Consider the following 20,815-nt stretch of genomic DNA (forward strand, 5'->3'; position numbering starts at 1 on the left):
TTGTGTTTATCATTTTGGATTCCTGCTCTGAGTGTTGAAAGTATAAGGAAGCGCTCTTCTTATTACCTGGCTTTGGACACCCTGCAAAAGGAGATTTGGTGATGGCAGAGGCATCTTCCTCCTTCTCCTCTTCTTTCTTTCTTTCTTTCTTTTTGTTTTTTTTTGTTGTTTTTTTTTTGTTTTTTAGCCTTGGCTGTCTTGGAATTCACTCTGTAGACCAGGCTGGCCTTGAACTCACAGAGATCCACCTGCCTCTGCCTCCCGAGTGCTGGGATTAAAGGTGTGTGCCACCACAGCCTGGCTCCCTTTCTATTTTTATTTATGTGTTTATGCGTGAGTGTATGCCATGTGTGTGCAGTGCTCACGGAAGCCATTTGAGGGCGACGGGTCATCTGGAGCTGGAGTGGTTGTGAGCCACCATGTGGGTGCTGGGAACCAAACCTGAGTCTCCTGGAAGAGCAGCCAGTGCTCTTAACTGCTGAGCCACCTCTCCAGACTCCTTTTAAAAATGGACTGATTTATTTATTTAATCATCTCTCCAGCTCTGCTGCTGGGAATCTTAATATTCATGGTTTATTTAGGTGGTGTGTTGACAGGGTTTATGCGAACACTGACAGGTAAATGTGCCTACCTATATGGACAATTGCATTTAATTAAAATATATAAAGCAGAATAAAACCTCTTTTGGAAAAAATGGTTAGCCTACCAGTTCTTCTCACATTAGATCGCTCATTCATTGCCCTTTTCAGCTGACATTTCTGGCTATCCTCCCCGTCCTCCTGCCCGCCCGTCCGCCGCCGGCCGCCCGCCGGAGTCCAGTTAAACCCAACCTGCAGACTCGGCAGCTCGCAGGTGAAGCGGCACTGGCGGACTACAGCTCCCGGCATGCTCCTGTATGCTCGGTCACGTGAGCGTCCGGAAGCTCTGGCCACATCGCGCTGGGTGAGGTGGCGGCGGGGGCGGCGGGCAGCGGAGTCTAGCGGAGCTGGTACTTCGGCGGGTCTCAGGTGCGAGCCTGCGAGCATCTGGGTGCTTAGGCCCTGGCCAGGCTGGGTGCGCGGGGACTCTCGGGTGCGGGAGGCGCGGGCAGCTGGTGGGTGTGGCGGCGCGGGCACGGCAAGCCGCTGGACCCCACCGGACCCCACCGGAGCTCCCGATGCCGCCGCCGCCGCCGCCGCCGCCCCTGTGCCGCCCTGAGGCTGTGTGCACCGCAGGGGGAGGAGGACACCCGAGAGGAAAGTGGCCAGCCAGCCCATGTGGACGCCCGGCCGAGGGGACTTGTACCCCTCCGACCACCGGTCCCTTGGCCTTGGATCGTGGGACATTGAACTGAAGAAAAATGAGATCCAAGAAGAGGACTCATGGTTTAGCAAGAGGAGGGCCAGGTTTTATATAGGGTGGGGGGCTTTGGGGTAGGATGTACCGAGGTCAGAGAGAAAGAACGGACTTCGTGGAGAAAGTAGGCTTTTGTTTTCTAGTAACTACCGGGACTCTGTTGAGGAATTCGGCTCTGTTACTTATTCGTCATTCTTTGGCTCTTCTTATTTGCAGACTGTGGCTGTCCTTAATTTTGATAGGGACAATGGAGATGTGTCCACTTAGTTTTAATGTTTTCTGAAATATGTTAGGCGATGCCGTGCTAACTTACTGAAATGTTTAGAGGAAGCAGAGTTGCCAGGGCGAGCAAAAACAGACTCGTAATTGCTGGCCTCTTTAAGCATTGCTTGCTATCTTCACACACGTTTCTGTGTTTACGGATCATCGCCGATGAAAAGAGCGCCTTCACTTCTTTGAGGTTAGATTATTTCTCCGCCATTTGCCAGATGTTTCCTGTATGACAGACTCGGCCCTGAAAACCCAGTAAATCGTTTCATTTAAACCTTAAGTGAGGAAATTGAGCCTCAAAGAAGTAAACCGAATGGACTTGAACTTTTCGTGTCAGAGCAGTGTGTGGTCGCTCTCTGCTTTCAGGAGCAAGATCAGTGTTCATTGTCTAAGGTTCTGGATGGGTGCCTGTTCATCAGCGAGGATGGCATGGTTAGTGCTTTGTCTGGAGGAGGGAGGAGAAAGTAGTTGTCTTTGATACGTGTCCAAAATATGTGATATAGAAAATATGTGATCGTAGGAACCTTAATATAAAGGATGTGGTTTTAGGGACCATGAAACAGATAGCTAGGTCCTTAAACATCTTTTGATAATGAGTCAGTTTTAAGAAAAAGGAGCTGGGTGGTGGCGGCTCACACCTTTAATCCCAGCACTTGGGAGGTAGAGGCAGGCGGATCTCTGTGAGTTCGAGGCCAGCCTGGGCAACAGAGTTCCAGGACAGGCGCAAAGCTACACAGAGAAACCCTGTCTCAAAAACAAACAACAAACAAAGGAAAAGGATTACTAGGTTTGGTGTGTGTGTGTGTATGTGTGTGTGTGTGTTTTGACAGATGTCATGCAGTCCAGGTCACCTCCATCTACCTATGTAACTGAAGATGACCTTGAACTTCTTATTTCCTATCTGAAGTGCTAGGGTTGCTAGTGTGTACTACCATGTCAGATGGGTGTGTGCTGGTCAAGCAATCTACCACTGAACTAGACCCTGCTTTTAAGTCAGGTTGTCAAATCAGTGTGCACTCTGCTGTTTTTGAGACAAGGGATTGCCTGTTTGTAATCCAGCCTGGCCTCAAATTTGGGATCTTTCTGTTGGGATTATAGGAGTATACACCTGGGTAGGCTTGAGTTTTGAAAAGAGAAGGGATGGTACCGGTGAATAGCTTCTAGTGAGATGAGAGGTCAGAAAGATACTTTGTAAGTGCTGAGTGTTGGCATACACAGTACTGTGAAATCGCCAAAACCAACCATCCATCTTGGGTTTTTCACCCTACCAGTACTTTGAGTACATATAATCATTTTACTTTGCACATGTAAAAACTAAATCCTTGAAGAGTCAGATGATTGCCAGTTCTGTATGTTTGAGGGTGTAAAGGGAATCACATTTGTTTATAAGTTGGACATTTCTCATCCTCAACTACATACCAGTGAATTTAAGCTGTGGTAATTCTAATTATGTTTTACGCAGCCTGGGATGTTTTCTCTTAACTTTCCACTTACACAACATAATATGGAGTCTAGTTAGGTCTGGGTTTGAATGTTTATTTGTTCCTCAAGAGAGATTACTCTCTGATACCTGTTTCTCATCTTAAAACTACCTGGAGAGCTATGATTATATAAGCAAAGACCCTATCAGGGTGCTGGTGCCTTGTAGGCATTCAGCTAACGAAATCATTGACCCTGGGCCTTTAATTTGGGAGGCAGAGGCAGGCAGATCTCAGTGAGTTCAAGGCCATCCTGGTCTCTGTCTACAGAGTGAGCTCCAGGACAGCCAGGACTACACAGAGAAACCCTGTCTCAGAGAGAGAGAGAGAGAGAGAGAGAGAGAGAGAGAGAGAGAGAGAGAGAGAGGGGAAAAAAAGAATTGACAAAGTATTTTCTTTTTTCAATTGGTCTAAGTGCTCTGGGAGGTCCTGGGGATACAGCTGTAGAGTTAGGACAGAGAAAGACACCTTTTTTTTTTTTTTTTTTTTTTTTTCAAATGGAGTTTGTAAATGAACAATAAACTTGTAAATCATTAAAGAAGCAGAAATGGGAATAGAAACTTTATTTATATATAGTACAGGGACTTGAACTCGGGGCCTTTCATACGCTAGGCAAGTGCTCTGCCACTGAGCCATATCTAGCTCTATTTTATTTTTGTTTCGAGGCAGGATCTGAGTGTCACCCAGGCGTCATCTGTTACCGCGCTTTGTAGTCCAGACGGCCCTTGAAATTGCAACTTCCATGTTGGCTTTATCTGCATGCCCAGTGTGTCTATTGTTTTGAAATGAAGTCTTGTTACGATGCTGACCTTGAACCTGTGGTTGCTCAAGCGATCTTACTTCCACCTCCCTCATAGTGGGCAGTGTGCTGCAGTATCCTGTTTTTGCCTTGTTTGTGGGAACTTTTTTTTTGTCCTCTGAAGATAGGGTCTCACTGTGAAGCCCTGACAAGCCTGAACTAACTTGCTTTGTAGACTAGGCTGACCTCAGACACACAGAGATCTGCTCACCTCTGCATCCCAAGTGCTGGGATTAAATGTGTTTACCACCACACCTGGCCCCAAGTATTTTTGATGAGTGGTCAGAGTGGCTCTGGGGAGGTGACATTCTGAGTAATGAGCCAAAAAGAGGGAGGAGCTGGCTATCATAAAGAACCAAGAGAAAAGCACAAAGGCCAAAGGAGATGGCCTGGCGGGTTCAGGGATTGGAGATGGGGGTAAGTTTAGGGACGGGGTGGGGGGGGTGGGAAGGAGGCGGGGGACAAAGAGTAGATTGTGGCCTGGCAGAGAACTGGAAGCCATTCAGCCTCCCAGTGGGGGACTGGTAAAACAGATAGAGATTTGTTCACATAATGGGAACTGCACATGCTTAGACGCAGCAGGTGGGTAGGTGCTGGGAAAATAGATTGCTTCTGCTGGTGTGTGTGTGTGTGTGTGTATGTGTGTGTGCGCGCGCGCGCGCACTTGGAGGTATATTGTCTGAAGGGGCTCTGCTTGGGGTGAATGCGGAGATACAGAATCTGCAGGGACGGGAGAGGAACTGACCAGACAGGGTTTTTGGAGACGGGGTGGGCGTGAGAGTTTTACTATCACTGTCTACCCTTTTATATCTTTTGATGTTCTGCTGTGTGGTCTGGATGCGAGGTGTCTTCTGGCAAAGCGTTTGTTGCCGTTGTGATCAGCAGGTGGTTGTGATCAGAGGGGGCGGTGCTGTTGAGTGTGATTGCATCCGCAGGATGCTGACTTCATCAACAGGCTAAGCTACTGATGGGTTCAGTAGGCTGACTGGAGGTCAGTCTTGGTGGAAGTGGATCATGGGCGCCTGCTTTGAAGGGTTTGTCTTGACTGCCCTTCGCTTCCTTAGCTGCTGTGAGGTGAGCATTCCCCCTTGCCGTGCCCTTTCGCTTGATGTTCTGCCTGGCCATCGGCCCAGAGTCAGTTGAACCGAGTATGGAGTGAGGCCTCTGAGCTGTGAGCAACGTAAATCCTTCTTTTGCATCAGGTATTTGTCTCAGTGATGGGCAAGCTAACGTATCTGCCTTGCTCATCTATTTCCAATTGGAAAGTAAAATAAAACAACTTTCAGCCATTCCAGCTCAGTCATCTATGCGGAGACCCGACCAGCCCAGCTGTTCCCTACCCTTAATCATGCTCGGTTTCTTACAGGGAGCTAAGGCTGGGAAGGTTCTGCAAAGACTTTGTTGTTGTTTTTAATCTGTCTTTTGGAAAGCCATCAAAAGGTTGTGAACAGAAGTTGATTCATCCACTTTTTTTTTTTTTTTTAAATGGGGCTACAGATGAACCCGGGGCCTTATATATATATCTTATCCTTGCAACATAATGTAGCCTACATTATTTGTAGCAATAATGGTAGCCTTGATTTATGAGTTTTGGGGACAGAGTCTGCATAGCTAAGGCTGACTTCAGAATCAACAGTGGTCCTGCCTCAGCCTCCTAAGTGCTGTTTACACATGTGTGTGCCACCCTGCCTGGCGGTGGGATTGATGTTATAAAGTAAATGGAGTGTGTGAAGAATCATTTGGGGTGCTGTGAATGTAGAGGGAGCACAATCCTGTTAGAGTCGGCAGGTGGTAGATGAAGGTAGATTGTTCAGGGTGGTGGAGGGGGATTAATTGGGATATATTTGGAGGTAAAAAGGGCTGCATTTAGTAAGGGCTGGGTGTGAAGCTCAAGAGAAAGGAGAAAACGAAGAATTAATCCTGTTTACTTGGTCCACAGGAGGGATGGTGGTGGTATTTCTGAAGTGCGGAATCGCAGGGGAGGAATAGATCTGGAGAAATGGATCCCATTTTAGATCTGTGGAGAGATACCATGTAGTCATTTGGGACCTGCAGTGTCAGGTCAGTGGCCTAACGGAGTGGCATTGGTCTAAAGCCACAGGACTGGGTGACAGAGCAGAGAGAGCTCCTGGAAGTTTAGAAAGGGAAGGGAGAACGCGCCCTCTCGGAGGTTGAGAAGGCGGGGGTGTTGGGAAGTGTGGGAGTCTTGCCAGACCGTGTTGCCTGCCCCTTTGAGGTTTGTGGTTTGAATCTGAAGTCAGCCCGCTCGTGTGATTTTTCTCTGACAGAGCTCAGCTGTGAGGACACTGAGGGAAGGAAGTGGGCCGGGCCTGGAAGAGGGAAAGACTCACTGGGAGATGGCCTGTAATCTGGGAAGGAAGTGTGGGTGAAGGGGGGGAACGCGGTCTGAGTGAGATGAGTGTTGGAGCTTGAAGTAGCCACGGCAGGCACTCCGGAAGGCAGGTGTTGCCCGTGCGCCGTGGGAGCTGATGTCAGCCCGAGTTCACCCTTGGAGTGAAGTTTCTCGGGGACACAGGGAAAGGATAGGTGGAAAAGGTGGAGGACTGCAGAGGGGCTTAAGGGGTGCTTTCCTCTTCCGTTGGCTGCTTGAATGCCCACATGCAGAGGGAAGGAAGGGCCTGTGAACAGGACTGCCCAGTGTGGAGGCCAGCGCTGGCGATCAGAGTTCCAGAGGGAAATGGTGGTAAGGCTGCTCTGGGACATGGTGGGCATGTCCCCTTGTCTTTTCGGAAGCAGTTAGCCTGTGAGAGGAATGCTTGCCTCTTGAGAGGCATAGAGCCAGCCAGGCGTCTATAAGGACATGGGACTAGTTAACTCTCTCCGGGGTTTCAGAAAGCCTGGTGGGAGGGTGGGCTGGGCACTGGGAAAGACCGTGTCGGGGGTGGTTGGTACTGCTGTTATGGTTTCTCCTCTACCAAACTCCCTTTTCATTGTGCTCTGGCCTTTGATCAAAGTGTTAGTAATACAGAACATTTTTGTTTAAAAAATACTTATTTGCTTATTTATTTACTTATTGAATAGGGTCTGCTGTGTAATAGCCCAGGCTGGCTCAGTGGCAGTCCATCTGCCCCAGTTTCTCAAGCACTGGTGTGTATGCATGATGTGCATGTGTCCGCTTAGGCGTGCCACAGCGTGCATATGGAGGCCAGAGGACAGCTTTGTGAGGCTGGTTCTCCTCTTCTCTTTTATGAGGGTTCCAGGGATGGAATTCAGGTCACCAGGCTTGTTCAGCCAGTGCTCCTGTCTGCTGAGACGTCTTGCTCACCCCCAAAGTGGGATGTAATCTTATATATTTTCTTTTTTTCAAAAAATACTGTTTTTAATGGCCTTCTAGGGTAGGGGAAAGCCTCATTACAAAAATCACATTGCTTAGTGATTGTGAACTCACTTTAAAATGCATTGGTTTTTGGATCTGATTGGTATCGTGTTTAGTTTGTTTTTATGCAGTGCAGAGGATTGCACCCAAGGCCTTTGTTAGCCAGGCAAGAACTCTTCCACTGTGCTATGGTCTCCGTTCCTGAGATCTTTTCTTTTTATTAGTTATGTAGCCCTAACTGGCCTGGAGCTCTCTGTGTAAACCAGGCTGGACTTGAACTCACAAAGATCTGCCCACCCCTGCTTCCTGAGTGTTGGGATACAAGGCGTGGCCTACTAGCTTGAGCTACTAGCCCTGCACAAGACCTTATTATTATGTTTTTATTTATTTATATTTTGTGTGCATTGGTATTTTGCCTTCATGTGTGTCTGGGTGACTGTGTCGGGTCCCCTGGAACTGGAATTACAGACAAATGTGAGCCGCCATGTGGGTGTTGGGAATTGAACCTGGTCCTCTGGAAGAACAGTCAGTGCTTTTAATGTCTGAATCATCTCAGCCCCAAGACCTTATTTTTAATTTTTTTTTTTTAAACATAGTTTCTCTGTATAGCCCTGGCTGTCCTGGAACTTACTCTGTAGACCAGGCTGGCCTCAAATTCAGAGATCTGCCTGCCTCTGTCTCCTGAGTGCTGGAATTAAAGGCGTGGGACATTATGGCTGGCAACATTTTACTTTGTTTATTTATTTTAAGGTACCAGTGTAGAAGGTTGAGGGATATTGACCAAAGGTTGTAAAATTTCCTTCAGCTAGAAGGACTAAGGTCAAGATCTCTATTGTGTAATGTGGTAATTGTGGTCATAACAATGTATCTTGTAGTGTTTCCCTTCACAGAAGATGATACCCCGTGGGGCAATGCATTTGTTAATTCCCTTGATGGAGCATTCCACAAAGTATCCATATTCCAAAATATGCTGTGTATGACAAGTGTATACTGTATTTTGTGAATTAAAAAATATAAGAAAAGCTAGGGCTGGCTCCTGGGTCAAAGTGTTTTCTTTGTAAGTCTGATGACCTGAGTTAGCTCTCTGTAACCCTTGGTGGAAGGAGAGAATTGACTTCCAAGGACCTCCACGTTGTTTAGCATGCATGCTCAAATTCTCACTCTCACACACAATAGTAAGTAAATATACACATAAATAGCACTGTCAGCTATTACATAATGGTTATGTGTTCAATAATCAGTTGAGAAAATACTAAATGACAAACTACTATGATTTCAAAAACAGAAATTTGGCTTTAATAAGTGGAGTGTGATTGTACCTACCTGTAATCTTAGTACTTGGGAGGCTAAGGCAAGAAGATTGCTGCAGTTTGGAGGCCAGCCTGGACTACATAGTGATTTTGAGTCTAGCCCGGACTACATAGTGAGATGTGTTCTTATACTTTTTTAAGTTTTGCTTTCATGTGTATGAGTGTTTTGCCTACATGTATGTCTGCCTAATACCTGCAAAGGTCAGAAGAGGGCATCAGATTCCCTGGAACTGGAGTTACAGAGTGTTTCAAGCCACCATGTGGATGCTAATGCTCTTAACTGCTGAGCCATCTCTAGCCCTAGGATTGTCTTGAGGGGAAAAAAAAGTAAACTGGACATGATGGTGTATGCCTTTAATTACAGCACTTGGGAGGCAGAGGCAGGTGTCTCTCTTATGAGTTCAAGGCCAACCTGGTCTACATACTGAATTCCAAGCCAACCTAGGTACATTACAAGACCGCCCCCTCCTTTTTTTTTTTTTTTTTTTTTGTTTGTTTGTTTTTTGTTTTTTGTTTTTTGAGACTGTTTCTCTGTGTAACATTCCTGGTTGTCTTGGATCTCACTTTGTAGACCAGGTTGGCCTCGAACTCACAGAGATCCACCTGACTCTGCCTCCCAAGTGCTGGGACTAAAGGCATGTGCCACCACCGCCCACCTCACTTTTTTTTTTTTTTTTTTAATTGTAGCTCGTTTGGTAGCCCTGGGTTTGATTTCCAGCACTCAGAACTGATCATGGTAGTGCACAGCTGTAATCCTAGCATTCTTGGGTAGCAGTCATCCTTGACTACATAGAGAGTCCAAGGCAGCTTAGGTAGGAGACCTAGACCCTGTCCGGTTAGAAAGAGAAGGAAAAGGAGGGAAATACGTAAGTAAAATAAAGACATAAATTGGGCTTTATTAGTTGTACCAGAACTGGCTAGACTTGAAACACACTGACATGCCCAGTGTGTGTTCACGGTGTTGGACATGATGAAAGCAGCATGCACTGACATCCAGACTTGGCAGAGACCCGTGTTCAAGCCCCTAGTTCACATCTGGGTGGAAGCCGTCTCTGGGCTATGGAGGATATATGCTCACAGTGTTCTTTTTCATTATTGTAATGACACAGGACCAAATGGTCTAATAGTATTCATTTCAGATGGCAGTCTGCCAACAGCAGGTGACTGTTTGAATCTGTTTTCCCGCGTACTTATTAAGACTTTTTGCTTTCATCTCTATGGCTTAGGATAAGGTGGTTTATTTAGAAACTAAATCCACGTGGCCTCAGATATCTCAGTAGATACATATATACATACATACATGTATCCAAGTGGCCTGAATTATACAACTGTTACTGCTAAAGCAATAGTAACCTCAATTTGTTGAGTTTTAACGTAGTTATTCATTTATTTTTATCACACTTAGTCGTGGGAGAGGGGATGGTGCGCTTGTGTGGAGGTCAGAGGCAGCCCTGTGTGGGTCCTGGGGACCCATCTCAGTCGTCAGGCTTGGTGACTCGTGTCCTGACTGACTGAGCCGTCTCGTTGGCTCTAGCTTTTCTTCAATTACATTTTGCATTTTATATCTTATGCTCTTACAGTGTTTTGAGGTGGAATATGTTCAGGTAAAATAGCTGTTTTCTTTGCTTCTTTTTTTCTCTTGGCACCCCAGGCTGGCCTAGGTCTCAATGTATACCAAGGATGACCTTGGATTTCTGATCCTCCTGCTCTACCTCCTCAGTGCTGGTATTACAAGCATCAGGTGATGGGGAGCAAACTCATTGCTTCCCGTATGTCAGGCGAGCAATCTGCCAAGATCAAGAACTGTAATTTTAGTAGCAACACATGATAGTTTTTGTTTTTGTAACTTCTGGAATTATAAACTTCATTTATTTTGTCAGAATTTTTGGTCTTACTGTGCTCATAAATTTGTTAGCATTTTTCAGAAGGAATGATTTTTTGTTTGTTTTTTTTCAAGACAGGGTTTCCCTGTGTAGCTTTGGTGCTGTCCTGGAGCTTGCTCTGTAGATCAGGCTGGCCTTGAACTCACAGAGATCCGCTTCTGCCTCCTGAGTGCTGGGATTAAAGGCGTGCCCCACCTCTGTCCGGCCTCAGAAGGAATGATTTTAAAGTGAAATTCACTACGTTCTATTTATTTGGGGCTAAAACAGTTTTCTTTTGTGGGGCTGGGTTTGTTCAGTGACTTGCTTTGTATACTGGACCAGTCTTGACTTTTGATTCTGCCTCAGTCTCCTGAGTACTAAGATTACAGATGTATGCCACTGTGCCAGTTAAACTAAAAATATGTATTAAAATAGTTTTTACTTTATTTGTATGTGTGTTTTCCTGTGTGTATACATGTGTGCCTGGTGCCTGAGGAGGCCAGAGAAGGAGTCAGATTTCCTGCAGCTGGAGTGAACCTCCACATGGGTGCTGGGAATTGAACCTGTGTCCTCTGGAAGAGCAGCCAGTGCTTTTAACCACTAAACCACCCCTATAAAGTTTTTTTAGGTTTATTTTTATTATTTTAAAGTGTGTGTAGGTATGTGTGTCTGCATGTGGGGATGTGTGCATGAGCGCAGGTTCCCATGGAAGCCGGAGACAGCAGGTCCCTTGGAGCTGGGAGTTACAGACATTGTGAACTGTATGTATGTAGATGCTGGGAACTAACCTCGGGTGATCTGCAAGAGCAGTCCATGCTCCCAGCACTGAGCCAACTTCTCAGCCCTGTGCAGATATTCCTTATTTTAATCAGCATTTCTGAGATGATTTGAACTTTTGTTTCTTTAATAGCTCAGTTCTTCCAAGTTGTCCGTTTACTTCCTTTGCTTTTTCTAGAAAAACGAGTGCTTTTCTCCGTTTGCATGGCTGTTCCTTCTATTGGGTATATTCATTTGTTGAGGTTCCTGCTCCTATTCCAGGACTAGCCAGTAACCACAAAACATAATTTTCAATACAGTTTTCTGGTACCAAGTAGTTTATGAGATAAAGTTGTGATTGTTTGTTGGCTGGTCATAAACCTACTAATTGAGATTTTACGAAATTATTTTGGATAGTTTGGATTATCTCTGTCTGTCTGTCTGTCTGTCTGTCTGTCTGTCTGTCTGTCACTCTGTGTGTTTGAGACAGGTCTCCTGTAGCCCAGGTTGGCCTCAAACTCACTTTGTAGCTGAGGATGACCTTGAGCTAGCTCTTGATTCTTCCTCAGCTTCCCAAGTGCTGGCATTGGAGTCCTGTGCCATTAGGTCTGCTTTCTTGTTTAAAATGTCAAGAATGTGCCTTTGTCTTTCCAGAAAGAAGAAGTGATGTGACTCATCACTCTGAAGACTTTGAGGTCAGGGTGACGAGGGAGCAGGAAGAGCATGGCCTGGCCACGATTTCTGCAGAGGGGGGCTCTGTTCACCGGCTTCAGCCATCACCACGTTGCTGTGTTCCTGCTCACTTTCTTCAGGTAATGGCTTCCTGACTCTCTGGTCTTCTGCCTTTGGGAGTGGTACTGCCTCAGAGAGTCGAGTATGCTGGTTGACACCGGCTTCCAGTGAAATAGATACCTTCCATTCGTACTGCATTTGTTTGGTTTTGGTTTTGGTGCTTTGCGGAACTCGGGAGGGCTGCAAGCTTGCTGAGCGTGTCCTGTGTCACTGAGCTGTGACTGGCTCTCAGTTGTGCTTTTCCCCCCTAAATATTTAATGACACCCTCATAAGTCAAGTTTTTCGAGGTAGGAGGTAGGGTCTCATTGTGTAACTCTGGCTGTAGTAGAACTTGCTATATAGACCAGGCTGACCTTGAACTTACAGAGATCCACCTGCCTCTGCCTCCTGAGTGGCAGGATTAAAGGTGTGCACCACGTCCCCCAGCCACAGTTTGATCTTTTTAAAAAACGTTATGTGTGTGGGTGTCTTGTCTGCATGTCTACCACATGCAGTGCCCGTGGAGGCTGGAAGAAGAGGCCACTGGGTCTCTTGGAACTGCAGTATCTTATGGTTGTGAACTATCGTGTGGGTGCTCGGAACTGAACCAGGTCCTCTGAAAGAGCAGCAAGTGTTCTTATCCACTGAGTCATCTTCCAGCTCACATAATTCAATTTCAAATTTTTATTTTAATTAATTTTTGTGGAGATGGGGATAAAATTATAGCATTAGAGCATTTTATTTGTGCTTAGCCTGTACTTAACCACTGAGGAGCTCATTTGATTTTTGTGACTTTTAATTTTTTTTTAATTTTATTTTGTGGCTTTGAGGATAGAATTCAGTCCTTGCACATAATTCTAGGCTTAGCACCTGAACTTCATTTCGAAACTCCTTCATTTTTATTGAGACAAAATATATATTTGTTATTTCAAGGCTAGCCTGAGATGCATGCGCACGCATCACACACACGCACACGCACACACTTCCTACTACCTCTATCCTTTTGTTATAGACATGCATTCTGATATCCCCATTGTACTTTGTTGATGACTTAGGATAGTAGTTCTCAGGGTCATTTTGTTCTCCGGGGGTTATTTGACAGTTTGTGACATTTTGATTGGCCTGATGGAGGGTTACTGTTTGCATTTAGTGTCAGAGACCAGGGGTGCTGCTAATGTCCTAACTTGACCCAAGAACTGGTTGACAGAAAATGTTGTAGCCGTTGAGAAACCCCAGTCTGATATCAGGTGCACGCTACTGAAACGGGAGCTTATAACAAAGACGTGCATTCAGGAGCGTGTTCTAGAACAGCAAAGATGAGAAGGATGTTGTTGGGAATTTGGGTGACTCCTGTGAGACCCGAGGCTTAGCAGCCCCTAACTAGTCAGCATGATTGGAGGAATTGTCTGTGTTTGTGATTCTAGAGCTCTAAGTGACCTCTGCAGTAACATCGTAAACCAGGATATTTAGGGGTAGGAGTTTATTATATGTAGCCCTCTTATTCAACTGTTTTGCTGTTTTCTCAGATCTTATTATTAATTTTGTTAATTCATTTGTTTTTTGTGGGGTGCCCTTTGCCACAGTGTGAGAGTGGAGGTCAGAGGACAAGGTCTTGGAGCCTGTCCCCTCCTTTTCCACGTGTGCCCCGGGGATTGAACTTCGGTGATTAGGCTTGGAGACAAGGCCAAAGAGACAAGGCCACTGAGCCATCCCACCAGCTCTGTTAATCTTTATTGATGGCACTATACATGTTGATTCCCCCTCCAAGAATAAATTAGGAAAGAGGTGCTGTAGTCTTATAAGAGTTGCTAGGTCATTTTGACAGCCTGGCTTAGGGCTCCCCTTTTGTGTGAGATGGGGGTGGCAGGGAATGACTCACGCTTTCCAGAACTGGCACTGGGCCCTAAGGTAGGTGTGCCACGTCCAGTTCCAAGCTAAGTTATGCACCAACAGTGAGATCATAAGGAAGATGAGTGTTTTTCTCTCTCTTTCAAGACAGGGTTTCTCTTTATTTTTATTTTATGTGCGTTGGTGTTTTGCCTGTGTGTACGTACGTCTGTGTGAGAGTGTTTGATCCTCTCGGAACTGGAGTTGCAGACAGTTGTGAGCTGCATTGTGGGTGCTGGGAACTGAACCCGGGTCCTCTGGAAGAGCAGCCGGTGCTCTACCCACTGAGCCACCTCTCCAGCCCCAGCAGAGCCTGCCTTAATTAGCAGCTTTTGCCTCTTACAAAGCAGCAAATAGTTTTCCTTTCAAACTTGAATAAAGTGGATGTGCAGGTTTGATTTTTGAGTGCTGTTTTCTTTGCTTCTCATTCAGTTCTGTTCTCTCTGTTTTGCAGCTATTCTTTGCTCCATGCGTCAAGAAAAACATTCAGCAACGTCAAAGTCAGCATTTCCAAGCAGTGGACCCCAAGTGCTTTCAACACATCCTTTGACCTGCCTGCAGAGGTACGCAGAGTGCGGGCATGGAGCTGAGAAGGGCCTCCTCCATGTCCACCCTTAGCAGTTCTTAAGTTCTTTTCACATCATCTGATCAGGACTTTGAAACAACTTACTGTGTCCTAGGGTACGAGCTCCAGGCTGTTGTAAGTTCAGAACCTTCAGACTCAGCCTAGGTACCTAGCCCATCACCTTGTATCTCACTGTTGTGAAATCACACACTTCTGGCTTCATTGAGATTTCACAAGTGCTGTGTGCATTTCTCCCTTTGATTGATTGATTGATTGATTTTTCATTTTTAGTTTTTGTCTAGTCTTGCACCTTTTTCTTTCCCTCCCTCCTTTCCTCTCTCTTCTCTCCTCTCCTCTTTTCTCTCTCTCCCTCCTCCTCCTTCTTCCTCTTTCTTTCTTTCTTTTTTTTTTTTTTGAGACAGGTCTGTCTATGTACTTAGTCTTGGCTGTCCTGGAACTCACTCTGTAGACCAGGCTGGCTTCAAACTCACGGAGATCCGCCTGCCTCTGCCTCCTGAATGCTGGGAGTAAAGGCGTGCGCCAGCCATATAGCCAGCTACTTTTTTTTCTTTTTTTTTTAAAGTAACTCTTTTTAAAAAAAAGTTGTGTGTGTGTGTTGTGTGTGTGTGTGTGTGTGTGTGTGTGTGTGTGTGTTTGTGTGCTGTGCACAAATACACATAGGTGTACATACATGCCCAGAGGCCAGAAGAGAGCATTGGATTGTCAGGTGCCGGAGGGTACGAGCTGCCCCATGTAGGTGTTGAGAAGTGAAATCTAGTCCTCTGAAAGAGCAGTAAGTACTCTTAGCTGATGAGCCATCTCTCCAGTCCCTCTTCACCCATTTTCTGCCAAAATTTTGCCCTTCCTTTTGGGATGAGGTAAAATACCTCTTTTTCTTTTTTCTTTTCTTCCTTTCTTCCTTTCTTCCTCTCTCTCTCTCTCTCTCTCTCTTTCTTTCTTTCTTTCTTTCTTTCTTTAGAATGAATTTTATTTCTTTCTTTGTGTGTTTTGAGTGTTTGTTCAGGGGTCGGTTCTTTCCACCGTGTGGGTCCTGGAGATTGAAGTCCCTGGCAGCCCCTCATTTCTTTTGTTTAGGGGAAACGTCTTTGGCTCCTCCAGCTGTGGTTTGGTGACACCTGAGCCCCCAGTGTGGGAACCAGGTGCTGTCTGTCCCGCATCCAGAAAGCTGGGATTTGTATTTTGGGATTGTGGGTTGGTGGGGTGGGGCTACACCACCCCGGGTCTGATAGGTCAGTGGAGCACTTAGAGCACTCAGCATGTGTGATTTATTGTGGGAAAAGGACCGAGTGAAATTAGCAAACGGAAAGGTGCCCAGCGTGACGCCTGCGGGGAAACCAGGTCCCCTCCCGAGCCTGTGACCGCGTTTGTGAATTGCTGTTTACCTGGGAAGCCCCTTGGAGAGTCATACCCAGGGTTTTTATTGGGGTTGGATATGCAGGCCCCTCTGTGTGACACACATTAAAATTCCAGGATCTCAGGAAAGCAGGGTCCAGAGAATGAGTGCTTGCTGGGAAATGGTAGGAGCCCTCCCCAGTCTGGTTAGGGCCGCCTGATGCTTAGGGGTCTGCCTTGTGAGCAGGCTTTACTAAGAAGAGCCACCTTAGGCCAGGTTGACTCTTTTTGGTGGTAGCCATTCACATTATTAGCTCTTATGTAATAATACTGACTCTTTTGCTTCCTTGCTGGTTCATCCATCCATCTATCCTGGTGCTGGATCGAATCCAGGATCTCATCTGTACTAGGCAGGTGCTCCACTCCTGGGCTCCACCCCCAGCCCTGTAGGTATTTATTTTACTCTAACTGACGGCGGCGCAGTAGGTGTTACTATCCTTTTTCTGCAGAACTGCTGATTTTGCAGTTTGGATTGATTGATTGGCTCTACAGAAATCAGCTTCTGGCATGCCTGTAGAGCTTTGTGTTTCTTTACAGTCCCATTCTGTTGATACCCACACTCTGACCCAAGGCAGAAATTGGGAAATTAGTTTAAATCCAGCTTTTTTCCTGAGTTATACCACCAGCCCTCAGGATTTTACCTTCTGTTAAAGATACAATATTTTGGAGCTGGAGAGATGGCTTAGTGGTTAAGAGCACTGACTGGTCTTCCAGAGGACCTGAGTTCAATTCCCAACACCCACATGGCAGCTCACAATTATCCATAACTCCAGTTCCAGGGGAGCCAACACCCATAGCCAAACACCAATGCACATTAAAAAAAAAAAAATACAGTATTTTGGGGCTGGAAAGAAGCTCAACAGTTAAGAACGCTTGTCCTTGCAGAGGCTCCTCAGGTCTCATCACCCGGGTCAGGCAGTTCGTAGCTACTGGTAATTGCATTGTCAGGAGCTCCGATGCCTCTGGCCTCCATGGGCACCTACACTTACATGTACACACGTGCGTGCCCCAACCCCGCAGTGGGGTAGAAATAAAAATGAATCTTTAATTTTTAAAATTACATTTATTTATTGTGTGTGTGTATACTGTGGGCATGTGCATGCCACAGCACATATGTAGGAAAATCAGAGGACAGTTCCTGGAGACCACTTTTCTCCTTCCTCCATTGAGTCTTGGAGATTGAACTCAGATGCTCTGGATCATGCCTGTGAGCTACCTTGCTGACTCGAAAAATAAATCTTAAAAACAATACTGCTGATAGTAAAGCTTCTCTTTACTAGTCTAAAGTAGGCAATCTAACCTCTGCCATAGCTCTCCAGCAGAGCTGTGTCCTGCCCAAAACTCTCCTGGGTTTATTTGCTGTCAAGTCTTCCTGTAGCTCCAGGCAGCAGCTGCTCTGGGAAGCTGTTTTTGTTCAATTTTTTGTATTAATTAAAAAAAAAAATGGCTGGGCGGTGGTGGCGCACGCCTTTATTCCCAGCACTTGGGAGGCAGAGCCAGGCGGATCTCTGTGAGTTCGAGGCCAGCCTGGGCTACAGAGCGAGATCCAGGAAAGGCGCAAAGCTACACAGAGAAACCCTGTCTCGAAAAACAAAACAAAACAAAAAAACAAAAAATTTTTTATACGTGTGTGTGTGTGTGTGTGTGTGTGTGTGTGTGTGTGTGTGTTATGTTTGCGTGTATATACTTGTGTTCCTGATTTCAATGGAGGCCAGGAGAGGGCATCAGGTCCTCTGGAATGGATTTATGGATGGTTGTGAGCCACCATGTGGGTGCTGGGAACGGAATTTGGATCCTCCGAATGAATAGCCAGTGCTTTTAATTGCTGACCCATCTCTCCAAGTCAGGGAGTTGTTTTTCAAGTATACAAAACATGGCTTTCCTGGGTGGAGGTGCATACGGTTTCTAATTCCTGGATATTTAGTCCAGTCAGAACTTACTTCTTCTAAATGCCTGTATTTGTACACGCCGCCTAGTCTTCTTACTGAGCTGACGTGCTCACCAGCATCTCAGTGTGTTGACTTAAGAGAAGGGTGGACTAAGGAGCATCCTCAATGCACTAGAAGTAGCAGCAGGTCCTTGTCAAAGCTGGCCCTTTGAAAGCATGCAGCTTTTCACACGGGACTCTGACTGGGGTGCTCCCCTTTCCTTGTGTGCACATGAGTGCCTGTGTTCTTACTAGGGGTCACTCCTGCCCTTCGCTGCCGGGGTTGTGTGGGATGGTGGCGGATGCAGATGGATGGGAAGTGGCTGAGAGGTGTCGGTAGTAAGGTCACAGCAGATGACCGGTTCTGTGTTTCTGCAGATCTGGAGCGGCAACCATTTGTTCCCCAGCACAGAGGAAGCCACTCTTTTCCTTGGAACACTAGATACTGTGTTTTTGTTCTCCTATGCAGTGGTAAGTTTTAAAATTAATAGAGTTTTTTTGTTTGTTTTTGTTTTTTAAATAACTACTTAAATTTTTGTTTTGTTTTGTTTGTGAAAATAGCCCAGGCTGGCCTCGATCTCACAGAGATCTATCTGCCTCTGCCTCCTGAGTGCTGGGATTAAAGGTATGTGCCACCCACCACCACCTGGCTGAAAATTTTTTTGTTGTGGTGCTGAGAATCAAAACCAGGGCTTGTGCCTAGACTCATGCTGTCCCGTGACTGACCTCCCCACTCCCTCATCAGATCTTTTTTAAAAATTATTATTGTTGGGCTGGAGAGATGGCTCAGAGGTTAAGAGCACTGACTGCTCTTCCAGAGGTCCTGAGTTCAATTCCCAGCAACCACATGGTGGCTCACAACCATCTGTAATGAGATCTGGCGCCCTCTTCTGGCCTGCAGGGACTAATGCAGGCAGAACACTGCATATATAATTTAAAAAAAAAGTGACTCTTAAAAAAAAATTATTATTGTTTTGTTTTTGTTTTTTTTGAGGCAGGTTCTCTGTGTTGCTCTGGCTGTCCTAGAGCTGGCTCTGTAGACCAGGCTGGCCTCAAATTCACAAAGATCTCTTGCCTCTGCCTCCCAAGTCCTGGATTAAAGACATGCTGTACCATACTTGGTAGATAGAGTTTTATTTTTTTATATATATATATATTTTAATTTATGTGTATGGGCATTTTGCCTACACGTATATCTGTACACCACATGTGTGCTTGGTGTCTGTAGAGATGAAACGGCATCAGATCCCCTGAAACCAGACAGTTTTGACCCACCATGTGAGTTCCTTGAGCCAAATTCTGGAAAAGCAACCAGTACTCTTAACCACTGAGCCATCTTTCTAGCCCCAAATGGTTCTTTTGTGGACCTGCCTTTCCTTCTGCGGCTTCCAGGCCTCGTGCTTTCTGGAGTAATACAGCAGCAATTGGCTCCCTTATGGGAAAGAGAATTGAGAGTTTTCCATTGGCCTCTTACTCACAAAGTGCACAGGCTCTTGTGGCGCGTGTAGGCCACTGAATCTGATGCTTGTCTGCCAAGCCTCCAGTGTGGAGGGACAGACACCTGTGACGTTTGTCACCTGAGGGTTCTGTGTTATTAAGGCACTCAGTTTATTGGGAATAGTTGGTCCTACGTCAATTTAAGTTTGAAGCCAAGACATTTGTGGCAGAAACCTAAGCTGTGTTGCCCTCAAGGTCTGGACTGATCTCAGTATTTACTTCTTCCTGCTGGGCACTGGCAGGAGAGTGGAAGGTCAGCCACTGTGCCTCTCATTGGTCTTTGCCCTCCCAGCCTTCCCATCCTCCTTGCTTTGTGGTCTCCGGAAACCTAGAGAGCTCAGGCAGTTGGGGTGCATCATAACCTCTGTCCTGCGCCAGACTGCGCACGCGTGGGAACATTTCTTAACCCCAAGTGCACATGGCTCAGAGAATCCTGCAGGAAGGCTCAGAGCCACTGCTTAATCTAGCCCATCTAGAAAATGGAACATACCCAGGGCTCGCCTTGCCCTCTTCTGCAGAATGTTGCAGCGCAATGTTACAGACAGGTCACCCAGACCCGTGAATAAGTTTGGTTTTCCAGTCCCTCTCGTTAGTTTGCCTCACTGGTCACGTGTGCTTCCAGTTCAGACCGATCCCATTTAGAGGTGTCATATGAAATGCTCTCTTTCCAGGGCCTCTTCATCAGTGGCATCATTGGGGACCGCTGAATTTACGATGGGTTCTGTCCTTCGGCATGTGTTCTTCTGCGTTTGTGGTAAGTTGGAAGATTTTTATGGTTATAGTGGTTATCACTGGGCTGTCCGGATGGCTTACGGATTCGAGAGCAAACCTGATGACCTAACGTCCGTCCCCTGACCCCACGGTGGGTGGAGAGACACGCCTGAAAGTTGTCCCCTGACCTCCCTCCGTGAGTGCACTCTGGCATGCGTGTGCCCCGCTCACACACGCGTATCATAAACACACTAATTGTGACTAAAATTTAAAAATAAGCAGTTGCTACTACTTTGATCAGATGTTCTAGACTGTTAGTTAGCCCTTTCATGTCCATCTAGAGTGCAGGAATGAGACCGGTCTTCATGTTGTCTTCCTGTGTGTCTTTCACTGAGGCGCATCTTTTTAAAGCAAGAATCCTGTCATCCTTCCTGGATTCCCATAGCCTGGATAAACAGCGTAGTGTTGGCTCTCTTCAGCCTGGTCTCGGGCTGCCTGTCAGTCATGCTCGCTTGCCTGCCTTGGCTGCAGACAGACTAACACATTCTGATTCCCTGACCCGGCCACTGTTTTCCATCCAGCGCTTTTATTCTCATTCTTCTGGCCCCAAATGGCCCTCGTGTAGCCCCCTGACACCCTTGGCTCTGCACCTCTGTCTGACAGGACTCACTCATGGCCTCTCCCGGGCTCTGGCTCACATTTCCCCCCTTTGTGCGTAGGCTTCAGTCTTGCTTTCCAGAGTAAGCCCACAGACCCTAGCCCGGGGCAGCCTTAGTCTGCCACCTCTTTCTCCTGTTTCCTGACTCGGATTCTTCAGTGTTTCCCCTTCCTCATTTGCAAAGGGGATGTGCGAGGCAGCATCCGAGTCAGCCGTTGTTACTGCCAGTGAGGCTTCT

The 20,815-nt window shown here is 46.4% G+C and overlaps 1 protein-coding gene across 1 annotated transcript in view; it reads left to right on the forward strand.

Moving 5' to 3' along the window:
* The first annotated feature begins 922 nt into the window (after positions 1-922).
* LOC114706829 (sugar phosphate exchanger 3) overlaps positions 923-20,815 on the forward strand; it is a 40,993-nt gene continuing 21,100 nt past the window's right edge. Inside the window, 6 exon segments of the mRNA XM_028889334.2 lie at positions 923-1,007; positions 11,802-11,959; positions 14,261-14,369; positions 18,090-18,182; positions 19,880-19,910; positions 19,913-19,962. Coding sequence (XP_028745167.1) covers positions 11,871-11,959; positions 14,261-14,369; positions 18,090-18,182; positions 19,880-19,910; positions 19,913-19,962 — 372 coding nt within the window. The 5' untranslated portion in view covers positions 923-1,007; positions 11,802-11,870.

This window comes from Peromyscus leucopus, chromosome 3, assembly GCF_004664715.2.
Source record: "Peromyscus leucopus breed LL Stock chromosome 3, UCI_PerLeu_2.1, whole genome shotgun sequence".
NCBI lineage: Eukaryota > Metazoa > Chordata > Mammalia > Rodentia > Cricetidae > Peromyscus > Peromyscus leucopus.